The 27,638-nt window shown below is 39.2% G+C and overlaps 1 protein-coding gene across 1 annotated transcript; it reads left to right on the forward strand.

Annotated features, from left to right (window-relative positions):
* The first annotated feature begins 614 nt into the window (after positions 1-614).
* On the forward strand, positions 615-10,606 carry LOC131689331 (folylpolyglutamate synthase, mitochondrial). The gene is made up of 6 exons (XM_058974347.1): positions 615-1,071; positions 1,139-1,338; positions 1,410-1,595; positions 1,649-2,146; positions 2,210-2,672; positions 2,744-10,606. Exons 2-6 carry the CDS (start codon positions 1,156-1,158, stop codon positions 3,007-3,009), a joined length of 1,596 nt encoding a protein of 531 aa, XP_058830330.1. The 5' UTR covers positions 615-1,071; positions 1,139-1,155; the 3' UTR covers positions 3,010-10,606.
* Positions 10,607-27,638: the final 17,032 nt, after the last annotated feature.

Genomic DNA, 27,638 nt, shown 5'->3' on the forward strand with positions numbered 1-27,638 from the left:
GGAACGTTTTGACGTACGGCATGTGTGAACGGGCAGAAGAGAAAAGTATCAAACTTACCCAGTTCTAGTTAGAATCGGTTGTATCACCGGAGCCGGAATGCGAACTGGAGCCAGCCAGAATTCCAGTTCAATTCCGGTTGAACTTTACTGGGTATCCTGACGGAACGGTGACGTTCCGTTGACGTTGACTGAAGCTGATGTATCGTCTGAATCGTCCTTAACTCGCTTGAAATAATTCTTAATGAATTTTAACCCATTAAAGATCAATATACCCATTGACATTACCTCATTGAGTAGTTGTGAAATGGATAAATAGTACTCATTGTTAGAAACAAAAAATACCCATTTTTTGACAACTCGAATAACTTCCGAAAAGGGACAATTTGAATACATAAAATGGGTAAAGTTTTTTTTTTGCCGTGCAGAGGAAACTATTCAAAATTTTGTGTAATTTTGACTGAGCGTGTAGATCGAACCACTTCAATTTATACCAGATTTGTTTTGAGTACAAGATGGAAAGGTGGCCCAATTTTTCTATGCGTCAGCGCAGCTGGTCATCTATTTTCGAACGACCACGATAGAAAAAACAAAAACCCACTGTATTTTATACCTTTAACTTCGTTCTGATTGTTCGTTGTTGAAAATATTTGCTCTTTGCGTGTTCGGCCGCCCCCATACTTATTTTCACTGCGTTCTTACAAGTTTTGTTTCGATTGGTTGCTTTTGCAAGAATCTAACATCGTTGATCTACTCTTCCTTAACCTAATGTAAAGTGTAACTAACAGGCCCTCGTATAATTAATAAATTACAATCTACCACTTAATAACGACAAAATGTTTTCACCTTTGGGTATATATTATGAACGCTTATCAGCGCATTTGTTTACAATTTCCGTTGGTACTTCGGCAATCTGATCCTCGTCAGTTTGAAGGATATACGTCTGTTGATAAGAGTTAGTTTACTAGTGTCAAGTTTCGTTACAAGCTACAAGCGATTCATCGAAGACACACAATGTGCTTTCGCCTGGCGCGCTTGTATGGTTTATAAAGTTGCGTCATAATCTCTGATGATGTGAGTACCAATGTTTTCCCCCACTATTGCATTTAATTCCACATATATCAACAACTTCTCCAACCAGCCGCGTATGCACGAGATATGTTATTAAGGGTCTATCAACTGGCGCTAATTGGAACAGTGCTTCGTCGTAGTAATAAAATGGTGCTGGAAACGTCAACACGTGCTGCTGCCACTAGTGGAGAGGCTACCTTAGCTGCTAAGTCTACGTTAAATTTTCAAGGGATACCCGCAAAACAGCAACCAATTGTAGAGGATTACGAGGTGTATATATCATTTCTATATTCAATACGACACGAATGGGTACAGGAAATACAATTTTGTTTAATTTTTAGAATGCCGTTTCGACATTGAATTCGCTACAATCTAACTACAGTGTGCTGCAAAATGCTAGTAGCAGAATTCATACTCCTGATTCAATTCATATTCAGGAAACAGCTAAATTTCTTGTTAGGATTGGTATATCACTCGAAAAACTTGATCGTCTTCCAGTTATTCATATCTCCGGGACAAAGGGAAAGGTAAGAAATGTTTTAAAGGTTTAAACAATGTTTAATCGAATCATTTATTACAGGGATCAACCTGCTCCCTGGTAGAGTCCATACTGCGTGCGTATGGTTACCGAACTGGATTTTTCAGCTCCCCGCATTTAGTATCGGTAACTGAACGAATACGATTAGATGGAATTCCCATCGAAAAAGGGAAATTTGCTAGCTATTTCTGGAATGTATACAATCAACTGCTCGCTAAACGTAGCCATTCGCGAGATTTGCCAGCATATTTCAACTTTTTGACGTTAATAGCATTTGAGGTGTTTCTACGGGAGAATGTTGATGTGGCTATTATAGAGGTAGGCATTGGGGGCAAATATGATTGCACCAATGTGGTCAGAGGGACAAAGACCGTTGGTATTACATCGCTTGGCTTGGAACATACAAAATTACTGGGAAATACGTTAGACGAGATTGCATGGCAAAAGGCCGGTATTGTGAAAACAGGTTCGGATGTTTTCACCGTACGCCAACCGAGTGGGTGTTTGAACATAATTGAAGCTGAATGCAGGCAAAAAGGTGTAAGTTAATTTGAATGTTCTCAACGTAAGATAAGCTCCATTCAAACATCACTTTTTATTTAGGCAAACCTTCACGTAGTGCCTGATTGTGACAGTTACCAGTGGTATCGAAAGCCAATTCTCAATACGAGTAATTTAGCGATTAAATTAAACACATCTCTAGCTATTCAAATCGCTCTCAACTGGATAGGGCACACGCGGCCTGAGCTAGTTTCTCAGAACCACAAAATTTTATCGAATGTTATCAGTCAAGGAATAGATACCTGCTTCTGGCCTGGTCGATGCCATAAAATACGAAAGGACAATAAACGTATTTTTCTAGATGGTGCTCACACGATGGAGAGTATAGAAGTTTGCGCTAAATGGTTTCAAGCTGGTCATCGAAAAGGAAATCCTCAATTGCTTATATTCAACGCTACAGGTGATCGCAATTCTTTCAAATTGCTTAAACTGTTATCCAAATATGTTCGTTTCGATGGAGTGTTCTTCTGTCCTAACGTAGCTTCACATCAGTCAACGAATATTGGTATAATTTCCGAAATTTGAATCGCATTAACCGTTTGCTATACTAACGTTACCATTTTCCGTTCGCCATAGACTCAATCAACCTAAACTTTCCTAAAGAACAGCAAATGAAACGCTGTGAGGACAATCTGCAGTTTTGGAACGATCTGATGAATCAACGCGAAACACCATGTACTATATCATCTGTTGAATCATCTGTACACGCAGTACTGGAGCAAATTGATAACAACTATTCAACATGTCAAGAGTGTGATATTTTGGTGACTGGTTCACTACATCTGATAGGAACTGTTCTGACTGCGTTAAAGTTAGAATCGCTTGTGATTTCACCTAGCTAGATGCATTTTACAGTCATTGCATGCAATCATCTGGCCAAATGCAAAAGTTGATGTTTCTTTAAGCGAAAAGGGGAGGGAGGTGAGTAACATCATTATTGTCACAACGTTGTGATTCTTCCGCGCATTTGAAGCTAGGGATATTATACTCCATTAAAAATCTACATTCACTGTTTGCCCACGTGGAACTGAAAGGAAAAATCTATCCATCGCACGAAGGCGTTATAACACCGGCTGACACCGACGAGCCTGCAAAATAGCGCATAAACTCTTGTAAAAACATGTAGGTATATATAGTGGAGAGGAAAACGAGTGTCTTTCCATGATTATGCATGTAATGACTGACGCAAAACGCTGAGAATGAAAATAATTGGAAACGAAATTTCACATGGGCTGGGAATGGTAATATGCGACTGCGAAGTTGAATTTAAATCCATCAAAATGATCGATTCTCTTTTTGCACTGCATATTATTGACAGATGGACCATTTTGGACAAATTTAACAAGAGAATATTAGTACACAGTTTTCCTTTAACCCTCTTCCGCTTACGGTGTATGTAGAGCAAGATAACTTGTTTTATTTACTTCCTCAATCGATGTAGACTGATATGGTTACAGATACGGTTACATTTTTTTTCTTAATTACTAATATGTATATATATGTAAGTTCATTGTGAACGAAGCAATTACTGCTTTTACAGAATCATCATCTCAAGCGTTAGAATTTCTATTGGGTGTGAACAGTGTTAGTTTCAGTTTAGACATTGTAAAATTAATTAATTCGCAATAGTAATTATAAAGTAGACATCATTCGATTTATAGAGCTTGTGCGATAAGGAATTATTGAAAATTAACTTTGCTGTTGTAGGCGCATAAAACTTCAATTTGGACGAAATTTGGGCTGAATCAATGCGATGCGAAGCGATATTATTAATGAACACATCATAAACTCGCAAAGCTCCTTTAATTTTTGTATATTGATAAGCATGCAGCGTGCTTCATAAGGTGGCAGAGGAAATGTTGTCGGGCCTAGTTCACGAAGGGCAAATAATATGAACTGCTCTTGTACCGATTGTATTCTTTCGTCATCCCTGCTCAGTAAAGGAAGAGGGCTCGTTGTGCCAGCTCGGTCGTGGCACATTTCAATTGTGAGTCAGTGAATGCATGACACGCAAAAATGTCTGAGCCGATGGCAATCACTGTCAGTGACCAATCGAACATTTTGAAATGAAAACGTACGTCATTAGAATCAGTTTAGTTTACATAGTCATAATTCGCCAACTGATTCGGGTCACTGAACTGTAATATATTTAAAATATGGCTAACCATATTTCTGTTCCATATCATTTGAACCATTCTGAGTGGCCAAAATATATTTATTTATTCATAACTGTCATCTTTTCCCTCTCTATGTGATTTTAGTAATCATTGTTTTTCCCTCTGGAGAAGCGGAGGGAAAGAAAACTGCAACAGATTACATAAAAATCATTCTAGGATTTATTAAGGCTTGATGATGTGTGAAAACTCAACAATGCATGGTATTATCCAGAGTGAACAACAAGATAATTGTTCTCAGTATATCACTGATCAAAAAACTACAGCCATTAGGTTTTACATCCACCGACATAACCCCACAAAACGAGCCGGATGAACTTCTTTTGACAATTCTCGGTGGTTTGTTTACATAGAAGTTACGTGAGTTCGAATGTAACAGATGAGCAACCGTTGCGCTCGCACTCACGCATCTGACAAAGTAAACAAACCACCGAGAATTGTCAAACATGAACTTCTTTCATCATGAGTTCATTCGTGTCGTCATCTTGTAGAACTCAATATGCATACATAATACTGACAACTCAAGTAATATTCGATTCCACAAAACCAAGAAATAAGTTCTCCAAATATGTCCTGCTAGTGTCGCCTCCCCTAGATTGAGGGGTTTGACGGTATTGGAAACATCATCAAGCATATTGCGTGCATCATTGCTAAAATATCTCAGACAGACAATTGCTTTAAGATGGTTATTGCATTACGCCTTCGTAGTGGTGCACCGAGGAGACCTTTTTATGTTTTGTATTTTTCTGTACCAGCCCATACTAACGCTCAACCATTATGATTGACTTTCGCAGTGGGCCGTGTTTGCAGATATTGTTCCACAGTTTAATGCCTGTGCGCGCTGGCGTAGCAGCCTAGCCGGTTGATCAGGATTGACTTTCGCAGTGGGCCGTGTTTGCAGATATTGTTCCACAGTTTAATGGTATTGTTGATGAACATGGCTCACAGTGGGGTCATTGTGAATCCGTTTATCGGTGGACTTCGTCATCGTGCACATTCTAATTAAATTAATTAAATAAATGTATAATTAGCAACCTATTAGTGGTCGTTCTGCGTATGTATTCGTCTGAATATTTGTGACAGCTAGGTCAGGGAATGGATGCAAAACTAACGTATATGATCAGAGCCGTAGCGTGGTCTTCTTGCGCCCTTGGCGGAATCTCAGTTGTGCGCCCCTTTGGTGTTTACCTTGGCTTTTTTCAGTTCAACTTCAAATAATAATTTGTGTACATGGAAACGGCACTCCTTCTTCCTACTTAATTCATGTTTAACTGTCGTTCATTTCATGTAAATAACAGCCACAATTTTTTACTGTTTATGAAATCAGTTGACACAAGATGTTTGAAGGCGACGGAGGGAGCATCTATTCAGAAGACTGTATATTAGGGTGCCAAAACCTTGTATAGAAAATAGGTGATCGTTGAATTTAATAACCAGACGCACCTCAACAGTATTAGAACCTAGAAAAAAGTCTCTTTGCAAAAGTTTAACTCAATTGGACACGATTAAGGGGTTGTGCAAAACGGCCAAAGTGCAAGAATTTCCGGCCATGAAAAAATACAAAAGGAACCATGGAATATTTTAAAATTGAATTCGAATTTTTGATGCTAAATGGATTAGGATGTAATAAAACGTCGAGATCTACTTTGAAAATTCCGGATTTGAGTTGATACTGGGGTTTGAAAAGGCTGCTTTTAATTTATTTTCTATGCCAAATGTCTTAGAAATGCATGAAACAACGGATCTTGTATCTTCTCATTAAAATTTTTTTGACAAGGTTGCCTCTCTGGTACTTTTAATTTTTAACTGAGATTTTCATAAATAATAAAATTAAAAATTGTTTTATTCTAGAATTGCCACCAGATTTCGACGTTTCATCTAATTTTAAAATATTTGGCATACAAAAAAATTGCATTTTCAAGTTAAAAAAAAACGTTACTGGCGACAGGACTTTCACGAAGAACTAATGCGTTTACATGTCCGCTCACAAAGTTGAGATCGGCGGTGTAGTTATCGATTCGAACATGGCATGTGTGGATTTACTGAAGAACGAGATTGTCTGTTTCAATGATCTGTTGCTCCAGTGAGCGAAGATTTTGATTGACAATCGCACTGGACGGGACAAAATATGATGTCGTTTCAAACTAGTGTCGGGTCACCTTTTGCGAGACTGCTTCGCGTCTTCTTCGACAAGGATCGTCTGCATGGTCGGTTGCTTGTGCCGCGCGTCATGTATGCAGTATTACACTAATTATAAGCAAATGGGTCTTTGTAAGACATATTTTTCTCTTTCTTGAAGGGCCGTTAGATATTGGCAAGAAAAAGCTCGACCACAAATCCGAAGCAAACAGCTTCTGGTCTTAGACAATTTAGCAGAAACAGAGTATTTTGAACGCTTCCAGGAACACCAAAAGTCTCATGTGACATGAAATGACATGACCAGAGATTCAACTTGATGCAGGATTGGTTGGACCTAGGCTGGAAACCGTCGACTTTGTGATATTGCGGAATTCATCCCGGCATCAAGGAGACAATTTTTAGAGTACGGCATGGGTTTATTTTCTCGATGATATAATCCTTCGAATGTTCAATTTGTGCATTCGATTGTATTCATTCGGGAAGATAGGATTGGATAAATTAAGGTACAATCAATTTACCGACGCACGTGAATCGAGTATTCCCGGTCAGCATAGCATGATGACATTCTAACTTAATGGTAAATAAACATCATTTGCAGGTATTTAGAGCATGAGCATGAGCATGAGCATGATGACCGTACAATTCGTAGTTGCTACTCCGTGATTGTCCAGAACAAGCAAAATTGCACAGAGAATCAACGAATGGAGCCTGGGAGTAACTATCCATTCTCAATGTGCACGTTTCGAGAGTTCTATACTTTGAAAGGACAATAACGGCGCCGGCCACGTCCTTACAGTCATCGGGGAAGGAAAGGAATGTTAGTGTAGCATACGTTGTTATGGAGACTAGAGATGGGCCATTCGTTCGCGAACGGTTCAAGTGAACTGGTTCTTCGAAGAGAATGAGCGAACGGAAGTTCTTTTTAAAAGAACGGTAGTTCTCAATTCTCTTCAAAGCGAATGAACTGAACCTGACCTAAAGCCGTTTGGCGAATTTCTCGGACCGATTTTTAGGCGAACGAATGAAAATGAACCGACTTGCCGTCCCACAAACCGCTCTCTGTGCTCTCCCAGAATGGAACCGGCGAAGAACGACTCATCACATTCTCTATTTCTCTAGTTATACATCATGAAGAAATCGCTACCCTTGATGAACTTGTTAAGCATACAGGGGTATAATAGTTTGGGCAGCATCTGTTTAGTTCCTCTCCAAGAATCGAATGTTTTGAGAGACATTCGCTAGATACAAGTAAATTATCAGCTGAACGGAAGAAAGGTTCATCTGAACTAGTTCTTTTTACAGAACTGTTCAGTCGGGAATGGTTCTTCGAAGTGAACTGTTTCGCCCATCTCTAATGGAGACCGTGTATACCTCTGCATCTCCACGTTTGCCACGGGAAGGAGTTTTTGTTAGTCGGATGGGGTAAAGAGTTACACAAATCTGGATTCACCTTGATAAGTGATGCGATTTATGCAAGTTCAAAAAGTATTATCATGTGTTTATTGTTCTGGGCAACCGGTTGCCGAGAATATATGAAAGATTTAAGGTTTGTTGAATTAATTCGGCAATGTAAAAATGTAACGTCAGCTCCGGACAGAGGACTGTGTGTTACTTACATTAAATTGAATCAAACGGCTTGCGAACGATTTTATTATCCCTTGCTTCTGTTATCCGGCGAAACACGATATCCAAAGAACAATACAAAATAACGGGATTATTTTTACTTTCCCTTTCTCGAGACATTTGCCGAAATAGAAGCGGTTATAGTTATGTAATGGAATATTTCGAAGTATAGATTGATATTATTTTAAGCAATACAACGACAGCTATGTAATGTTTCTTTACACCACGAACGATTGAGTGAGATACCGACTGTTATGCAATTAATATTCGCGCGCGATTTCATGTGAGTGATTTTTGAGCGGCATACGATCAGCACCACCTAGATACCTGAAACGACCGACTTTGTATGTCGAACATACAACCGACAACAGGCTCGCCTTATATTTGGCTAACTACTAAAAATTGAAGGAAGAATGGACACGAAAACCAAATATAACTGATATATTAATATATAACAACGTGCTAAAAATTTAAAATGTAGAAAATACAAAAATGAAGAAGCGATTGACACATACCAAAACAAGTTTTTTTCTGCATCACCCTCGCCAAGCAGAGATTCGGCAGAAAAAGTAAGTCTAGAGCCCTTAATGAAAACGACACATCCACAGTGAGTGAACCCTCCCTGACAACCCCCTCTTTCGATCGTTACGGCATCACTGTAGCACTTCTAACTTATTTTACAATACAGATAGAAAGACGGTGGTTTTGATTACACTGAGGAAAAGGCACTTAAGAATTTCATAAGTCACGACTTATGAACCTTCACATTTGTGATTTCATTAGACGCTTATGTATTCCATAATCGAATACATGAATTTCATATGTTCGCATTATTGATTCCATAGACGAGTCTTAAGATTGTTATAAAGAATAGTATTGTGAAAATGTCATAAGATACAACAAAATGGATGGGATTAGCTTCAAATTAGGTGTGTTGCAATTGAACCAAACTAGCTGTTTAAAATGAGTGTAAAATAAATGTGACTTTATTTTGTGTTCATAGACCATGGTCTCATATTATTTATATTTGACAGCGCCTACGCAATATTGTGGCATAACTGAATCTATTACGATGGATACTTAGCCGAACCATAGTGCTCAGAAACTTACGGCTTCCAAGTAGGTGAACTGGAGACTTGTTTGAAAATGTATGTACATTATTTTAATGATTTTTAAAATATATGGCTAGAAAAAGGAAATACAAAAAGTGTTGTTATTTACAATCTCTTACCATGATGAATAATATACCTAAGTATAATGGCATGAAAATCATAAGAGCATCCTCAGAAATTCATAAGTATGGCTTATGAAATTCGTAAGTGACCCAATAGCCATTTTCCCCTCTAAATCATAAGACACACTTATGATTTCTATATGGGATCCTTGTGGCGCAAATTCATAAGTAGTTCTTATGGATTTCGATAGTTATTTTATCTCGGTGTAGCATACTACGCAGAGTTGATGGAGAGAAAGTAACCAATGAGAGTCGCTCACCGTAGACACGTCTCCCTGAAAAAAAGCCTCAAGAAGTGTGTAGTTTTCATCTCGGTAATTCATGTTAGGTAAAAATCCCCCTGGTCGAATATCAACCCGCAACATCACCCATGAACGCCCCCCTGGTGACATATTTATAGCTGACAATCCAAGGAAAAATAGGATTTTGACAGGATTCCAGTGCGCCTCATGTCTTTATGTTTATTACACATACCAAGAACACCAAATCATGTGATATGATAGCCGGAAGATTAGAGAAGCAAACCCAATCACAACAATTACACAGGTTTTTGGTGATACCAAGCAGGTTCATTGGACAAAGATACCGACAGCCATGGTCAATCTGTCCTGTGTAGCAACATTCAATGTTAATTCCAGCAACGCCGGCTCATCATACCACATCAGGAGCACTGCCGCTCCACACACAATCATCTCAACCACCCTCACATCAAATTACACCATTTGATCACAAACACGTTGTTCATCATCAGCGGGCGATACACGTTCAATATTTTGACGTATTGATGGAATACTTTCAATACGTCAATATCTCTCCAATGCACATTCCTTCATCACGCATACACCTCCAGCAGGCACCCAACGAGTGCACCGACCGAACACGTCCAATGAATAAAATCTACCGCAGAAGAAACGTCTACGTGTGTGCGTATAATGGAAACTTCAAACGCCTCACTCATCATTGATTAAAATATTGCGATTCGCACGATCCGTCGCTCCTTCGTCAACGGTACATTACATCAACGGGACGTCAATTATATGCAGGTCCCATGCAGGCGTTCAAACAGAACAAAAAACAACACAACGTTTCGGTGTTCGCACAAGGAAATGTATTCCACTCATCCCGAAGCACCGGTGAAGCGACGTTGATGCTCTGCTCCGCTAACTGAAACCGACGTACCGTGTGATTGAACGCTACTCTGAAAGTATAGACAGTAATCACATCTCATCCGTCCACCACTATACTGGTTGCCACAATGCGCAAAAACCTATACTTATACAATTTCACTTTCAAGATTTGATTGTGTGCACAGATAGAGAATTTTGTCAACAAAAACAAAAATACCAATCACCGCTTTTGAGATACTGTAATTTTGGTGGAGATTTCATTTTTACAGTCACTACGTGGTAGGAATATTTATGAATAATACACAAAAATTGAATCGAGGGCGAACTTTTGCAAACCCGGCTGGAAGCATTTGTAACTTTTTCGAGCCTTACTATAAGATAAAATGAAATAAAATGGAATAAAAGGATACTTCCTTTGATTGTGTAGGACGCCTAAACTATTTTAACACCAACACATAAACGAAAAACACTACGCCTTTTGACAAGCCGACGTGATCGAATTGACCGTCGGAAACAGACGCTGGAAAACTGTATTTTCCTCAATTACGGAATCGGAGTGTTCGAACTTCACTTCCTACGTATAACACGGACGCGACCCGAGCACTCGAAACAGAATCGGACACCGAAGACGCGAAATCAACCGGTAAAAAACAAAAATATTACGAAGCCGAAAAGTTGAACCGTTGTCTAGAGCAGTGTTACCAGACCTCTAAAACATCATTTGCAGGTATTTAGATGAGTTAAAGCTGTTTGATTGCATGTTACATGTGTTCTGTTCTTCTACTTCATTAGTCTGTTTTTGTTATTTTTTTGTTTATTATTTTATTAGTTTTTTTTTGTTTTATTAGTTTTCTTTTACAATACTCATGTAAACCAGAAATAGTATCAGTCAATTTATAATATAATTTATTATTTATCTTTTTAATCTTCTTGTATTTTTTCTTTATTCGGCTTGTTATGATTCCTTTTATTACTATATCCTAAATAAGATTCATACTAACACTCACTAATACTAATTGTATTTTTCTCATATACGTATAAACGCTCGTGACCTTCGCGATAACACAAACCTGGTCAAAAACGCGGAACATGTACTTGCAACCATCTACACATACCTAGGCCCGCGATCTCGCCAACATTAAAACACCCCGGTAAATAAGTGAACGTTCTAGCACTTATAAACTCACAAACGCGACCTCAAGCATTAACCCACCGCTCGCGCGATCATCAATCGGTCATGCAGGAAGTCTCTACCTAGCATGGCTCATAGCTTGAGTTGAGCCAATCAAAAAAATGACACTCATATTCACTAGACAACACGTTCCATGGCGACATGTCGGGGAACTCTACTGTACTATACACTCAAAATTAAGCATCAGATTCACGGTCCACGCGCGCGAGCATTGAAGAATACACGCTAACATGCGAATGGCCACATGATTATAAAATCGAATCTATGCACGTGAAGTTACATGCTACACACACGTTAACATACAAACGCTCTAGGTCTTCGCGGTCATCCACGCACACCTACGCCCGCAATCTCGCCAACATGAAAACATCCCGGTGATTAAGTGAACGGTTTAGCACTTGAATCGGTCATGTCCGAAAATCTTTACCCTCCGTCTTAGCAACTTCAGTTCTCCATATATTCAGTTGGACCAATCAAAAAATAACGCTCATATCCACTAGACAACATGTTTCATGGAGATATGACCGGGAGCTCCAATGATATGGAAGAACTCACTTTCTTCTAGTTCTAGCATCTGAACCGTACACCGAAAATTAAGTATCAGGTCCGCGCGTGATATGTGAAAGGACACACGGTCATAAAATAGAATTTATACACGCGAAGTTACCTACATGTTAGCACCCCCGACATACAAACGCACACGCGATCGAACACATTACCGTACAAATACTCGAGCTTTTCGCGATGATACACGCGCTCGCGAAATCCCTACGTCCGCACATATCTGAACCATACAATGAATATCTCATTCAGAATCACGGCCCGCTGCAATTGGCCTTAAGCAGTGTTTTAGTGGACAACCCTTACTGCTTTTACATCCACTAAGCCAGTTGGGTGGGAAACAATAAAACAATGACGGTGTAGTAAGGTTTGGGTAAGTATCCACACTGGAGACAGGCCGCAACGACCCCCTTCAGCATCAGGAATCTATCAATTTTGCTAAAAGAAAGAGAGACAACGACGATACAGGCTCCAATCTTTCTAAGCTGCTACGTGGTGCTGATACCGCCAGTTTATCGAGATCATCCATCGCTGTGAATCGTGAGGATAAAAAGTTTTGGTTGTATCTGTCAGGAATTTCGCCCGATGTTCCTGATAAGTGTCACCAAACTAGTGGCGAAACTCGTAAATTCGGATATCACTGTCGTCAAGTTGGTCTCTCGTGGCAGAGATCCCAGAAAGCTGAATTGAGATCAGTGGGCATGCCTACAAAGTTGGCATGCCCACGGATCTCAAATATAAAGGCTACGACGGCGTCTACATGGCCAGTTGGGATTGCTATTCGAAGAGAAGTCGGATTCCAGAAATGTTTTTTGGAATCCGAATGCGCCCGGCTCAGCAACGATGTCCTCCACTGCTATTCGCCTCCTCCCAACTAGTTACATCGCCTGTTTTACTTCCTGTATTACTTGCTCCCCCGAAATTGTTGCACATTGCGAGCAGTTTGTTTCCGTTTACTACCAGAACGTGAGAGGAATGAGAACGAAAACCCAAGAATTCCATCTAGCGCTTTCTTCTAGTGCTTACGACGTCATTGTCCTAACGGAAACCTGACTGCGTGAAGACATTTTAAACGCTGAACACTTGTCGAACTACGTAATGTACCGCTGCGACCGCAACTCAACAACCAGTCATCTGCGCCGAGGCGGTGGCGTCCTAATAGCGGTAAAGAACAGGTTTGCAGCTAAGCTTGTCAGAAATTGAACGCTTGGAGCAAATCGCCGTGCGTATCGCTCTCCTGGATCAATCTGTATATATTAGCTGTGTTTATCTAAGGTCAAATAGTGATCCGGATTTGTATCACGCGTACGCTGATGCCGTTCAAACAATTCTAGACAATGCTGGCAGCACCGACACTGTTCTCGTTTTTGAAGACCACAATCTTCCACGCCTTCAATGTTCGCTCGACAAATATCTAAAATATTACCTATCTATTAATGCCTCATCGGAACAAGAAATAGCTGCGCCGGAGTCTATGGTTGCAGGTGGTCTGTACCAGATCTGTTCACTGACGAATGTGAACGGGAGGATCCTCGATCATGCATTCGTAAACAACACGGATATCGGATATCGAGCTGGTTGAACCTCCGACTGCTATTCTCAAAGTCGATCTTCATCACAAACCGTTTGTCCTGCGGCTAGATGTACGTACCAACACTGGACATGATTCATTTCATTCGATTGACGACATTGATTTTGATTTCAGCCGTTGCAACTTTGATGAAATCTCCGCACTGATTGCCACTGTCGGTTGGACCGACTTAATGTGTTGCAATAAGCTTGACGAAACAGTCGCGCTGTTTTATGGCAAAGTATATGATATACTCCGCCAAAAGATTCCACTGAAACGAGTCAACAGGAGGATGGATTTCAAATATCTATGGTGGAACGCTGAGATTCGCCGTTTGCGTAATGCTTTGCGAAAACAACGCAAGCGTTATTTTTGCCATAACTCAGACGAAGCCAAAGTTACTCTTTGATGGACAGAACTGCAATACAAAACTGCCAGGAATTCCGCTTTTCGTGAGTGCAAAATAATCTTCGTGATCACCCTGCAACATTTTGTAAATTCGTTAGTAACTGAAAACGATCCGGTAGTACTCCCACTGACGTTTTCCTTGGAAACGCAAGTGCGCAATCTTCAGCTGATGCCGTAAATTTGTTTGCTGATTTCTTTCGAGGAGTGTTTAGATGCGACTATACCGTACCTTTGGAAGAGTATTTGGAAACATTGCCATCGTACAACATAAATCTCCATCGTTCCGTTGTTAGTCGAGCTGACGTCTTAAAGGCTGGGACTGCTGTTAAGTCGTCGAAAGGGCCTGGACCCGATAATCTCTCGTCCCAATTTATAAAAAGCTGCGCCCATGTGCTGTCTCTTTCAGTGTGCATCATTTTCAATCGCTCTCTCGCTGAAGGCATTTTTCCTATCGCCTGGAATGAAGCTGCAATCGCTCCCATCCATAAGGCTGGAAATATTCACAACGTCGAAAATTACAGAAGTATCTCATTAAACTGTCTCTCCAAAGTTCTCGAAAAGCTGGTCTACAACGTCACGTATCCAGCTGCATCCCACATTATCTCGGAGTATAAACGGGTTTGTCACGAAACGATCAACAACTTCTAACTTGATACCTCACACTTCTAAGTTGTTTCCCGCCGTCGAGAAGCGTCATCAGGTGGACGCCATTTATATCGATTTTTCAAAAGTTTTTGACAAAGTACCGCACAACATCGCAATCCTAAATTAAAGCGTTTGAGATTTTCCACCTGGCTGACTAACTGGTTGCAGTCTTATCTTTCCGATCGCTCGGAATTCGTGAGTATAAAAAACACACTCGCAAGCACATTCAGCACACCCACAGGTGTCCCGCAGGGCAGTCATCTGGGTCAACTTATTTTTATTTTGTTTATTAACGATATCTGTAGTCGGAACAAATCTGGGAAATTGCTATACGCGGACGATCTCAAAATCTTCCGAACTATCGTTTCGGCACTTGCTTCAAGAAGATATCTGTATTACTTAAGAATGGTGCACGTTGAACGGAATGGAAGTTTGGACGCTTGCTTACTCCAGGACGTTATGAATACAGCCCACGCGGAAGAATAATTGAAAGCGTCGACTCGATCTGTGACTTGAGAGTGCTCTTCGCTTGGAAGTTGGGCTTTTCAGACAACTGCTAAGGCTTTCGGAATGATGGGGTTCTTAAAGCGGAACACGGCGGACTTCGATGATTTCTACGCACTAAAAGCACTTTACTGTGCCCTGATCAGAGGTGCTCTGGAGTATGCTTCGCAAGTGTGGGCACCATACCATGCCGTTCAAAGTGACCGACTAGAACGTATACAAAGATGTTTTGTGCGATTCGCTCTCAGGAAACTTCCATGGAATGATCCAGTTGTATTTCCGGCATAAGGATATGCCGATATATGTATGCTACTCGGTCTGCAGACTCTGGCGACTCGCCGTATCTTCCTGCAAAGAGTTTTTGTTTTCGACTTGTCAGATAATATTGACAGTCCAGATCTTCTCTCGAGCATTAATTTGTATGCGCCTCCCCGAGTTCTTCGTTACCCCACTCTATTGTGGATCTTTAGACATCGTACTTCGTATGGACAAAATAATCCTCTGGAAAGATGTTGCCGCCGATTTAACGAAACTTCTTCAGTGTTTAATTTTAACATTTCGAAGCATAGATATAAGTTATTAATAAGAAACAATAGTTTTAAAAGGTGTCTGTACTGTGTATACTGAAGATAAGAAATAAATAAATAAAAAGAACAAACAAAGGGAAGAATGACAATACAATAAGAATGATACCAAATGATTTTTTTCCCTGGAAAAGGGTGTTTAAATGGCGCCCATGCGTTAATCCGTCCCAGTTTAAATTTGGGTTGAGGGGGCACGCATTTTTGGCCCTGGGTCTGCCCGGATCTACACCAAAAATGTACTATAAGGATTTTATTCGTTCTTCATGTGTGCTTGAAAAAAGGCACCAAATAATTCTGCAATATTCCAATATCGACCGAATATAAGTAATATATAATGCTGATATTCAAAATTATAGTTAAAGCATTTTGTAAAACTGAGCATGTTGTTAGATTTGTGAATAATTATGTTACAATGATCAATAAAAGTTAACCTTAAATCTAATATAGCTCTTAATCCGTAATTCTTTAACATTTTATTACAGTCTGAATTCCTAAGGATATCACAACATTCTGTGTCGTTTTCCACTAAAAGTTATTGAATTAAATTTTTTCACATTCAGTTGTAGGTTTGGAATGTAACATCCTTGTCGTTTTTTTTCAAGTAATGTTTCTTTAACTCCTCGTAGGTTAATACTTTCTTTTTTTGAGAACGAAAGAGATATCGTTCACGTATGAAATAAACAACAGAGGGCCTAAATGAGAGCCTTGAGGAACTTCTGAGGTGAGTTCAATTGGATTAGATTGCTTTCCTTTAAATTTAATTATTTACTGACAACAATCCACAAATGCTCATTAATCCCAATCCTGACGTGTTAAAGACAAACGGAAATGCCATTTTTCATAATTTTTCTACTGTGTTCCGAAAAATAATATGTGCTCTAAACACAGATAAACAGTTTTATTTTTTGGAAGTTTTATTTTTATTGAATAACTAAAAATATCAAAAGGTTATAAAATAACTTGAATAACTCTTACCCATTAGCCGTAACTATACGCTTTCTTCAATAAAATTACGCTCCTATATTCGGCCCAACTATCTGAAGTGTTTCTTATATTCCTAAAATTTTGTAGATACCCATTTAAAAAAACTAATGGCACTGCTGCTCTTAAATTGTACAGACTAACTTATTTTTTTTAATTTTTTCATGTTGCTTCGATATTGAAGTAGCAAGGGACTGGAAGGGGTGAAATATTCTTCAATATTAGGAGCCATAGTACTCAAGGAAGAGCAAGGAGTTAGAAAAGCATTGAAAAGGGGCATTTGAGCAAGTTTAGAGTTTTCCGTCGGTTTAACCCTTTGTCTTCTACCGCAGGAGTCAGGATATTTTGGTATCGAATCACCTGAGTCCACGGCGTGTCCGGATAAGTGTAAAGTGATTTAGTGACTTATGCTGTCGGAAGCCCAAGAAACCGTTCAAGCGTTAAACATCGAGAACAACTAGTATATACAAATGAAAAACATTACTTTTATGTAACGCCATCACAATAAAATATGTTGTTACAAAAATAGGTCATCTCAATAAAATAGGTTTGTATTTAAGTTAATTAATTACGAACAGGGTTTTCAACTAGCTAGCAATAAGTACACATAGTAATTTAGACGATTTGAGTTGAATAGAGGTTGAAGTGAAGTTTAACATTGTACAATTATATTGAACCAGGTAAAATAATTCGGACTTGGTTGAAATTCTTGGTGCTGATGCTGCCCAGCTCAGCAAAGGTTGTCTAGTTCATGACAGCAGCACCAATTATTTTCCACTCACCGTTTTGCGTCAGCCATTTTAATTACATGCATAATCATGAAAAGACACTCGTTTTCCCTCCCACTTTTCAACATGTTTCCGCAAGAGTTTATGCGCTGTTTTGCCTTTTCGTCTTTCTGTGTGCCAACCGGCTTGTTATATAGCACCATCATGCAGTGAATAAATAGAACTGTCTTTCTGTTCTACTTTTGCAAGCAGAGAATAGCACTGGTGTTGAGCTCAAATGTGCATAAAAATTGCAACGTTGTAAAATAATGATGTTACTCACCTCGCACCTCCGTTCATTTTATATGCAAATAAACTTTTGCTCTGCTGTTAGGTATGTGGCTAAATAAAAGACTTAAAAAATCTCATTTTTATTGAAAGCCTTCTAATGCAGCAGTTCTCAACCTGGGTTTCTCCTGATTATTATGGTGCACCGTCCCAGTAACACTTTTAGTTTTATTCAATTCTAATAGCGGTTTTTGAAACTTATACCATAAAACGAACACTGAAACCTTCAAATCAATGAAAATCTTCTAATCAGCGATTTATGAAACTGTAACTAATGTGCATATATATATATATATATATATATATATATATATATATATATATATATATATATATATATATATATATATATATATATATATATATATATATATATATATATATATATATATATATATATATATATATATATATATATATATATATATATATATATATATATATATATATATATATATATATATATATATATATATATATATATATATATATATATATATATATATATATATATATATATATATATATATATATATATATATATATATATATATATATTTACATTTTTCGGTGTTTATTTGACACGGCACGTTGCGTTAACTTTACTGTACGAAAATTATATGGTATATAAACTGTATCAACTTACTACCCGCATTATTCCGCATTACGACGGATTGATTTTTCAAATGGATTAAAGTCGATCAAATCCGCTTCTCGTTTGATTTTACTATCATTGCAATGACGTTCTTTTTTTACTTTTATCGGATAAGTCGAACTACCGGACCAACGTGACTGGAGTTTGCATGGGATTTTTCGACAAGTTACATTTATTTATTTATTTATTTATTCTTGTTTTTCATCTGACCTATGTTGGTCTACATGAAATGTAGTTGAATGGGAAAAGCCCATTTCAGGATATACTTCAGAAGCAATCCTCAAATGGGCGTAAAAACCCATTATCTTTTCATATATTCACACCTGATTACAATGGATTCACACTACAATAAAATATAATAACATAGTACACAGCATTACATAAATAAAAAATACAAATATTACAAAAAATGAATCTTAAAATCTAAGTCAACCTTCTTAGTCTATTTTTGAAAACATCACAAGAAACAGAAAAGTCAAAATGGCCATAAACACTATTAAAAACATTACACATCGCCCTAATGGGTTCGTTTTGACCGTACTCGGTGCGTTGAAACTCGAGTCTTAAAAAGTTATGCGATCTGAGACTTCTCGGGGGCACATTGACATTTATTTGTGAGAGAATATCTGCAGCATCTATTTGGCCAGTTAATATCTTCCCAACAAATACTGCTCTAAATGTGTTCCGCCTTTTGGCTAGGGTTTCCATATCGAGCAGACGACAGCGATCGATGTACGGTGGTAGCTCTGTTGGGTTACGCCACGGCAGAGTTCTAAGAGCAAAACGGAGGAATCTTGCCTGCACTGCTTCTATTCGGTTGATCCAAATGCTTGTGTAAGGACACCAAATGGGTGCTGAAGCTTCCAAGACAGATCGCACAAGTGAAAAATAGAGTGCCCGCAAACAATATGGATCAGTGAACTCTTTGGCGATTCTTATAATGAAACCGAGATTTCTATTTGCCTGTGCTGTAACATGAGAGTAATGATTTCTGAATGTCAGTTGTGAGTCCAGAAGTACACCGAGGTCTCTGACAACTGTCATTCTCTCTAGCGATTCCCCGGAAATGGTGTAGTTCCACAGTATTGGATTTTTTCTACGTGTAAAAGATATTATGGAGCATTTGGACACGCTGAGAGCCAGCAAGTTGCGATTACACCAACAACAAAAAGCATCTAAGTGTTTCTGTAGTTCCTTGCAATCTTCTATTGACCGCACAATAAGAAATAGTTTGAGATCATCGGCATATATAAGTCTACACCCAGGAGGTATAACAAAACAAACGTCATTGAAAAACAACGAGAAAAGCAACGGTCCTAGATTGCTCCCTTGAGGCACTCCCGACAAGTTGATGAAACTGTATGACTCGTTATTTCCTAATTTTACACACAGAGAACGATTTACGAGATATGATTTAAGCCACCCTATAAAATAATCCGAAGCGCCCAGCCGCTTCATCTTTGCCAGTAGAAGAGTGTGATCTACACGATCGAATGCAGCCTTGAGATCCGTGTATACATTATCGACCTGAGATCCAAGTTCAATATTTTTAATACAGAGCGAAGTGAATTGGGCTAGATTAGTAGTTGTCGATCTACCAGGAAAAAAGCCATGTTGGTCCTTCGATATATATGCTCTGGTCTCGCGAAACAGCACATTTCCTACTAATATTTCAAATAACTTTGAGCCAGCGCAGAGTGAAGTTATGCCACGATAGTTCGCAACATTTTGCTTATCACCTTTTTTAAAAACCGGAAACATAACTGATTTTTTCCAACAGACGGGGAACGTTGATTGCGACAGCGATTGGTTAAAAATTAGTCTTAAAGGCGTACATAATGCGCTTGCGCATCTTTTGATTATAATGGAAGGAATACCATCTGGTCCTGCCGATGTTGAAGACTTTAGCTTTCTCATAGCAGTTAGAATATCTTCGTCAGTAAATTGAATAATGCCTAAATTAATTACATCATGAGGGACATCCTGAAGACTATATTCCATCTGAGTGGAGTTGGCCGAGACTTTTTTAAACACACTTGAGAAATGCTGCGCAAATAGGTCACAGATGCCGCTTGGGGTACTTGATGTTTCATTTGCAAGGAACATACTGGAAGGAAGCCCATTTTCTTTACGTTTCCCGTTAACGAAAGACCAAAACTGCTTTGGATTTTGTTTCAGGTTCGATTGGGTTTGTGCGACGTGTCTTGAATAGAGAAAGCGATTATATGCCTTGTAATTGTTGCTGGCTTCAATAAACTCTCGTTTTGTGAGGGGGTTTCGTCGGCTGGTGTAGTGCCGAAGTGCAGCTGCTCGCAGTCTTTTCAGTTTACGTAATTGACGATTGGACCACGCTGGTTTTGGTCGGGGACGTGGTGCGGGAACATGTAATTTGAAAAGTTGTTTTAGGACCAGTGAAAATTTTTCTACGGCAACATCCACATCGATCGCAGAATTTAGCAAAGTCTCCCAATCGATTGCCTGCAGTGAGTTGTGGAGCCTATTGAAATCAGTTTTTGAAAAATTGAACTCCCTGACATCTAGCATTTCGTCATAAACAACTAACTGGGGACAGATCTGCGTTACTAGAAGAGGAGGATGGTGTGCGTCACAAGCAACTAACGGCTCAAGGGCTTCTGAAACGGTGCAGTTAATAGAAGCTTCTTCATTTACGAAAAGGAGGTCCAGGGTTCGATTTCGTCTGTTATTTACTGTACACATTTGCAGCATGTTCAATACAGACATTCCGTCCAGTAAGGCAATACTCGCTCTAGAGAAGGTTGATTCAGAAGGGTCTGGGAAGGCATAGCCGGAGGAGGTACTTTTCCATAGTAGTCCAGATTGATTATAATCACCAAACAGTAGATGAGCCGTGTTGGGTTGAATGGAAGTTGCGATGTCAAGTGCTGAGTCTATGTGCTTCTGAATAATATCACTATCACATGCGGAGTCGGGGGGAATATACACTACGCCAACACAAATATTAGTATCGCGACCGCGAATATCTACCCATAGTTGTTCGAGATCGGTTCTAGCATTTTTTTGTTTAGACGAGAGCCGGTTGGACACTGCGATAAGCACACCGCCACCGCGTTTTTTCCCTGTACTGTTTGGATCGCGATCGTTACGGTAAGCCGTGTACTTTGAGCCGAATAACTGGAGTGAATTGATTTGATCATTCAGCCACGTTTCGGTTAAAACAATAACATCATATTCGGCGTCTGAAACAGCTATGAGCAACTCGTCAATTTTGGTGCGTAGTCCTCTCACGTTCTGATAGTAGATACTAAGATGTTCCTGCAAGTAATGTCCTGACGGTTGAGCGGTAGAAAGATGAGCGGCGATGACGTCCACCTGTAATGGGGGTGGGTTTTCAGCGGGAGCAGCATCTGTATGTCCTACTTCGGAAGAACATATACATTCATTGTATTTACCTGACAGGGAAAGTTGGCTACCATAACATAAAAGTTTCGTGGAGAGCAGAACGTCGTTGATGGAATCTGGCTGATTGCACCCGTCGGAATGCTGCAATTGTGGATCTAGTTTAAGGTGCGCAGTATCTTGAGTAGCTTCGGGAGGACATATACCCTCCTTAGCTTTACCTGACCGGGAAAGGTCGCTGCCATAACATACAAGTTCCGTAGAAACCAAAAGAACGTCGTTGATGGAATCTGGCTGATTGTACCCGTCGGAATGCTGCAATTGTGGATCTAGTTTAGGGTGCGCAGTATCTTGAGTAGCTTCGGGAGGACATATACCCTCCTTAGCTTTACCTGACCGGGAAAGGTCGCTGCCATAACATATAAGTTCCGTAGACACCAAAAGAACGTCGTTGATGGAATCTGGCTGATTGTACCCGTCGGAATGCTGCAATTGTGGATCTAGTTTAAGGTGCGCAGTATCTTGAGTAGCTTCGGGAGGACATATACCCTCCTTAGCTTTACCTGACCGGGAAAGGTCGCTGCCATAACATACAAGTTCCGTAGAAACCAAAAGAACGTCGTTGATGGAATCTGGCTGATTGCACCCATCGGCATGCTGCAATTGTGGATCTAGTTTAAGGTGCGCAGTATCTTGAGTAGCTTCGGGAGGACATATACCCTCCTTAGCTTTACCTGACCGGCAAAGGTCGCTGTCATAATATTCAAGTTCCGTAGAAACCAAAAGTACGTCGTTGATGGAATCGGGCTGATTGCACCCATCGGCATGCTGCAATTGTGGATCTAGTTTAAGGTGCGCAGTATCTTGAGTAGCTTCGGGAGGACATATACCCTCCTTAGCTTTACCTGACCGGGAAAGGTCGCTGCCATAACATACAAGTTCCGTAGAAACCAAAAGAACGTCGTTGATGGAATCGGGCTGATTGCACCCATCGGCATGCTGCAATTGTGGATCTGACCGGAGAAGGCCGCTGCCATGACGGGCAAGTTCCGTGGGAAGCAGATGAACGTTGTTGATGGTACGATCTTTTGAACTGTACAATGATTGCTACTTTGAATAATCAATCATGTTTTTCCGCTTTTCTAAGTGTTTAGTGTAAACCGGGCAAAGGACACTCCAAGCAGCGTGATTTGTGTCAATGGTAAGCTTTCTCTTAATGTTGAGATTTTCACAGTTTGCACATTTCTGCGTCTTGGATTTGCATTCTTTCACGGGGTGGTTTTCACTGCAGATTGGGCACTTTGAAATTTCTGCTTTGCATTCATTGCTCTTGTGGTTGTATCCGCAACATTTAAAGCATCTTGTCACCTGCAGTCCATCAAGCACTCTGCATCGGTCCCACCCGCAATTAAGTTTTCCTTTCTGCATGACCGCTGTGAACGTTTTAGCATCGAGTTCAATGATAGCGCTGCAGTTGTTGAACTGAAATTTCTCATTGCGGTATGCTTTTCGAAGCTTGAAGTGCGTCAGGTTTTCAAAGACGTCGTTTTGGCTCACTAATGTGTCTCTCAGCTCATTTTCATCCAGTACATCACTCATGCCGACTAGTTTGATAGTAGGTCGTAAATTCTCCCTGACACTGACATCGTATTTGCCGTCCATGTTTTGCTCTACGTGTTTCTTCAACAGCTCAACACTTTCATCATCTTTCAGCGCAATTACAACCTCACCATTCTTGCCGTTAGTCACTCGTTTTACATTCACACTTCGAGCATCCACTTTCCTTCGCAGCTCAGCACGCGCATCGTCAACCTGTATGCCTTCTTTTGGTTTTATGATGACTACTGGGTCGGGCTTTTGAATGGAATCCTTTCTCTTGATTTGTTCTAGAGTTTTGTTGTCGGTTCGACCTTTCACCGCATCCGCAAAGCTTGTTTTTGGCGTTTCGTCGTTGTGGTTTTCACACTCATCCACTTTCCTCCGCTTGGCAGATGATCGCGTAAGTATACGTCGAGGCAGCTCATCCTTATCTCCACCAGCGTCAGTAGACCGTTTATTAATTCGCACTATTTCTTCACATACTATCTTTTTCACTGTTTGTTTGAAATTTTTTGCCATTTCCATAACACCCGCGAGATCATCTAATTTTTTGGCAATTTCATCTAGTCGTTTTTCACTGTGCCTATCCTCGAACTCATTCAACGCTAGACACGCATCGCACACGAACACGGCACTATTTCTTCTTCCGTCGCCCCGGGTAGGCAACGTACATGGATCGATAATTTACATCGACCGAAGCATTCAACACTTGCATGACCATCTATAATAGGCGTAGCGCACTGAGCACACGGCTGGCTAGAGCTGCCGGGCTCTTTTTCTTCTGCGTTCGTATCCACGGGCATTTGGCCCGGGCAAAAAATGATAACAAAACAGACACTTAGCAGCGATTATGGAGTCTGAAATTTTACAAATATCTCCTTTTCCGAACCACAGATTAACAGCACTTGTTATTTATTGTTGTGGACCCACTTTCTCACTCTACATAAATTAAAAATATTTTTGCACAACCAGATATTACACATAAAAATATGTCGATTTGTGATCAGACATAAAAACTAATTGATTACACCGTCAACACAGAATACCTACTAGCTCGCATTTTCGCCGCTAGGTGGCACTGTATGCATCGCATTATCACTGTAAGTGAAAATAAGAAAGATAATTTAATTGTCTACGCCCATAACTTATGATATTTTTCGTCAGAATGACGCACCCCCTCCTTTGTCAGTGGGCTGGAACCGTACATGGTGATTTAACATAACAAGTCATCACCATCTAATGATTTCAAAAGCGTTGTACCCTAAATTATGGCAGAAATGGGTTTCCGCTCATCATGGGCTGTGATGTAAATATTTATCACATCATTTGAAGTAATTTAGATATCAAACTGAGAGGCTCTAATCTGATGGAGTAGATAAGTAGTACAAATCTACATATACTGAAAGTACGAAATGGAGCAACTCCAAACTTTGGTTTGGAAGAGTGGAGGTGTTAGACATAACATTAAAGCTGCGCAATCGGTAGGTTCTAAAGAATATTCCAAACCGTCTCTATCTGACTATAAATATACATTTTAAGATCATCTTGTTGTCATCATAAATGTGGTGATATATAGTAATCCTAAATTAACAAACTGGAAATGGAAAACTTGGCGATTGAATTTCATAGATATTTTTCAACAATCGGTCAATTAGACTTGGATGACGTCATGGACTCGTTCATAGTACAATCCTATGAAGAAGCTTGTCCGCTTTGTACTGTTAAATCGACTAGAGGAACCTCCTGGTGGAAAGTTGAGCTTGAGAGAATGAAAAAGGATGTAAGATGAATTTGAAAACGGTTTCAGTGAGGTGACTCTAGGGCTTTTAGGTCAACTCGTAGTGTCTATAAGAAATGTCTTAGATCCGCAGAGCGGACTGGCCGGAAAACCCTATGCACTAATGTCTCTAGTCTAAACCTGGGATCTAAACGAGTTTAGGAGGTTAACTGAAATTCTGCGAAAATTGATATAATTTGAAATGAAATTCTTAAAAACCAGAGACACACACTTTCAACGTTGCATCGATCCGGTTGACAGTTTTGCTTCATACAAATCGCCTGGAAAGTATGGAATATCTCCCATGCTTCTGTAAAAGTATTTGATATTCACAAAACATGTCTTAAAAAAGATTATGCTTTCCAGTCTTGCTACCAGGTAGGTTCCGAAAGCATAGTCAGAAATAGCTGTAAGATTGAATGTTATTCCCAAAGGTTGGCGTTCAAGCTATGAAGGAACCCAGAGCTTTAGGTCTATCAGCTTAAGGCTCAAGAAACCTTTTTTAAGCATGTGTAAGAATTGAACGCTTGGTAGTATACGTAGGAGAAATTGTTTTCAGAGTTTTGAAAAGGTTTTATATGGATAAACCGATGGCAAAGCTGATGACAATTTCAGCTACGCATACTACCAAGCGTTCAATTCTTAAACATACTTAAAAAAGGTTTCTTAAACCTTACCCTCTTTTATTATAAAAGCTCTTCTAAGCTTTGGAGCTGATAATCTATCATTATATCAGCAACGTGAGCTTAGTTGAGTAACCGTAACGCCAAATACATCATGCATATCGGCGTGGGAAATCCACGATCACTCTGATTCACGATGTTGTGTACAACATTGAAAAGAACTTCTTCAATAGCTAGGCTGCAATCAAGGCCATTAGCTCGGCCAAATCACGGTCAAAGCTAGTGATGCCGAGCTCAAATCGCATTGGCAGTACAATCAACCTTGTCTGGGTGCCCGGTCATTCCGTTATTACTGGCAATGGCTAGGCCAACAAATTGACCAGTGCAGGCGCAGAGATTGACTTTGTTGGTCCTATTTCCGGCTTTGCTAATTTCGTCCAGTTGGATGAAAGAAATGATCCGGTCTTGGGCTTCAACCAAGCACTGCAACTTTTGACGCAATCTACGAACTCGTCTTCAAACAAAACACTTTTTTCGTAAAAACCGTGCTTTGTGATGAATTTTACCAATAACGAATCTATTTCTATTGTGTTTGAGAATTTTCCGCGTTCAACAAGGTACATTTAATAAAAATTTGTTGAAGAATTATAGAGATATGTGCACAAGAAAATGTTAAAACTTGATATGAATGAAAAAATGCCCCAGAACCCCAACTTCTCGTATTCTGACAGAGGTTGCAAAGATACCATTCGATTGCTGGGAGTTTTTTACATCACAAAAACTGCAAAATATGTATGATTTGCAGTATAGAGCTGAATTATTATTAAGAATATTACATTTTTGGGCAAATGGACCAAAAACTCCAACTTCCCGTATTTTTCAAGAAACAAAACTATTAAAATGCTAAAAGGTTTCTCTACAAAAAGGTAAAAACTGAAATTTTTCGAATGTTACTTCGAAAGTTATAGCATTTAGTATATTTTTTCTCATATTTTCCCATAGTATCGTAAACCGGGGTCATATTGGTCACTTTTCGAAGTAATCATTACATATTTTTCGGTGCAACATATTTTTTTCAATTTTAATATTTTTAAACTAAACTGATGTATGGAGAACAAGATTGGAGAACTAACTCTGAGAGGATATTCATTGTTAAATAGATATTAATTGGTATTGTGCAAAGTATTTCAATATACTGTAAAATTCGAGTGATCAAAATTCGTATAATTCGACTCCAACTAGAATAAAACAGTCCGAAAACATTTTTAACTGCTAAATTTTTATTTCAGTGGTTTATCAATGTACAAAGAGTTTTTATTCATTTTATTATGTTGGAAAATTGCATATTAAAAAATATTGCGAATATTAGTTTGAAATTATTTGAAATAATTGCCAATTAGTTTCATAAAAAAATTGTTTTTTAAAATAAGCAAACTATTAAAAATAAATTTGGCTCATCCGACACTAAAGAAAAATATAAATTCGCTTGGAATGTATTACTCTTGCTAAAATCTAATTTTTATTTGGTTTATAAAAAATAGACACTTTACGAAGCAAAAATTTCGTACGTACAAATAAGGTAAAGTAAAATTTCGGTTTTTTGTAGTTTTTGTATCCAAAAACCGAACAATATACTCAAAAA

This window comes from Topomyia yanbarensis, chromosome 3, assembly GCF_030247195.1.
Source record: "Topomyia yanbarensis strain Yona2022 chromosome 3, ASM3024719v1, whole genome shotgun sequence".
Lineage (NCBI taxonomy): Eukaryota > Metazoa > Arthropoda > Insecta > Diptera > Culicidae > Topomyia > Topomyia yanbarensis.

What these genes read in the sequence shown, in the direction of transcription:
- LOC131689331 (XM_058974347.1), top strand. Translation starts at nt 1,156, where the DNA reads ATGTTATTAAGGGTCTATCAACTGGCGCTAATTGGAACAGTGCTTCGT. An exon ending in TCTCCGGGACAAAGGGAAAG is followed by an intron (nt 1,596 to 1,648) that starts GTAAGAAATGTT and finishes CATTTATTACAG; the next exon opens with GGATCAACCTGCTCCCTGGT. An exon ending in CTGAATGCAGGCAAAAAGGT is followed by an intron (nt 2,147 to 2,209) that starts GTAAGTTAATTT and finishes CTTTTTATTTAG; the next exon opens with GCAAACCTTCACGTAGTGCC.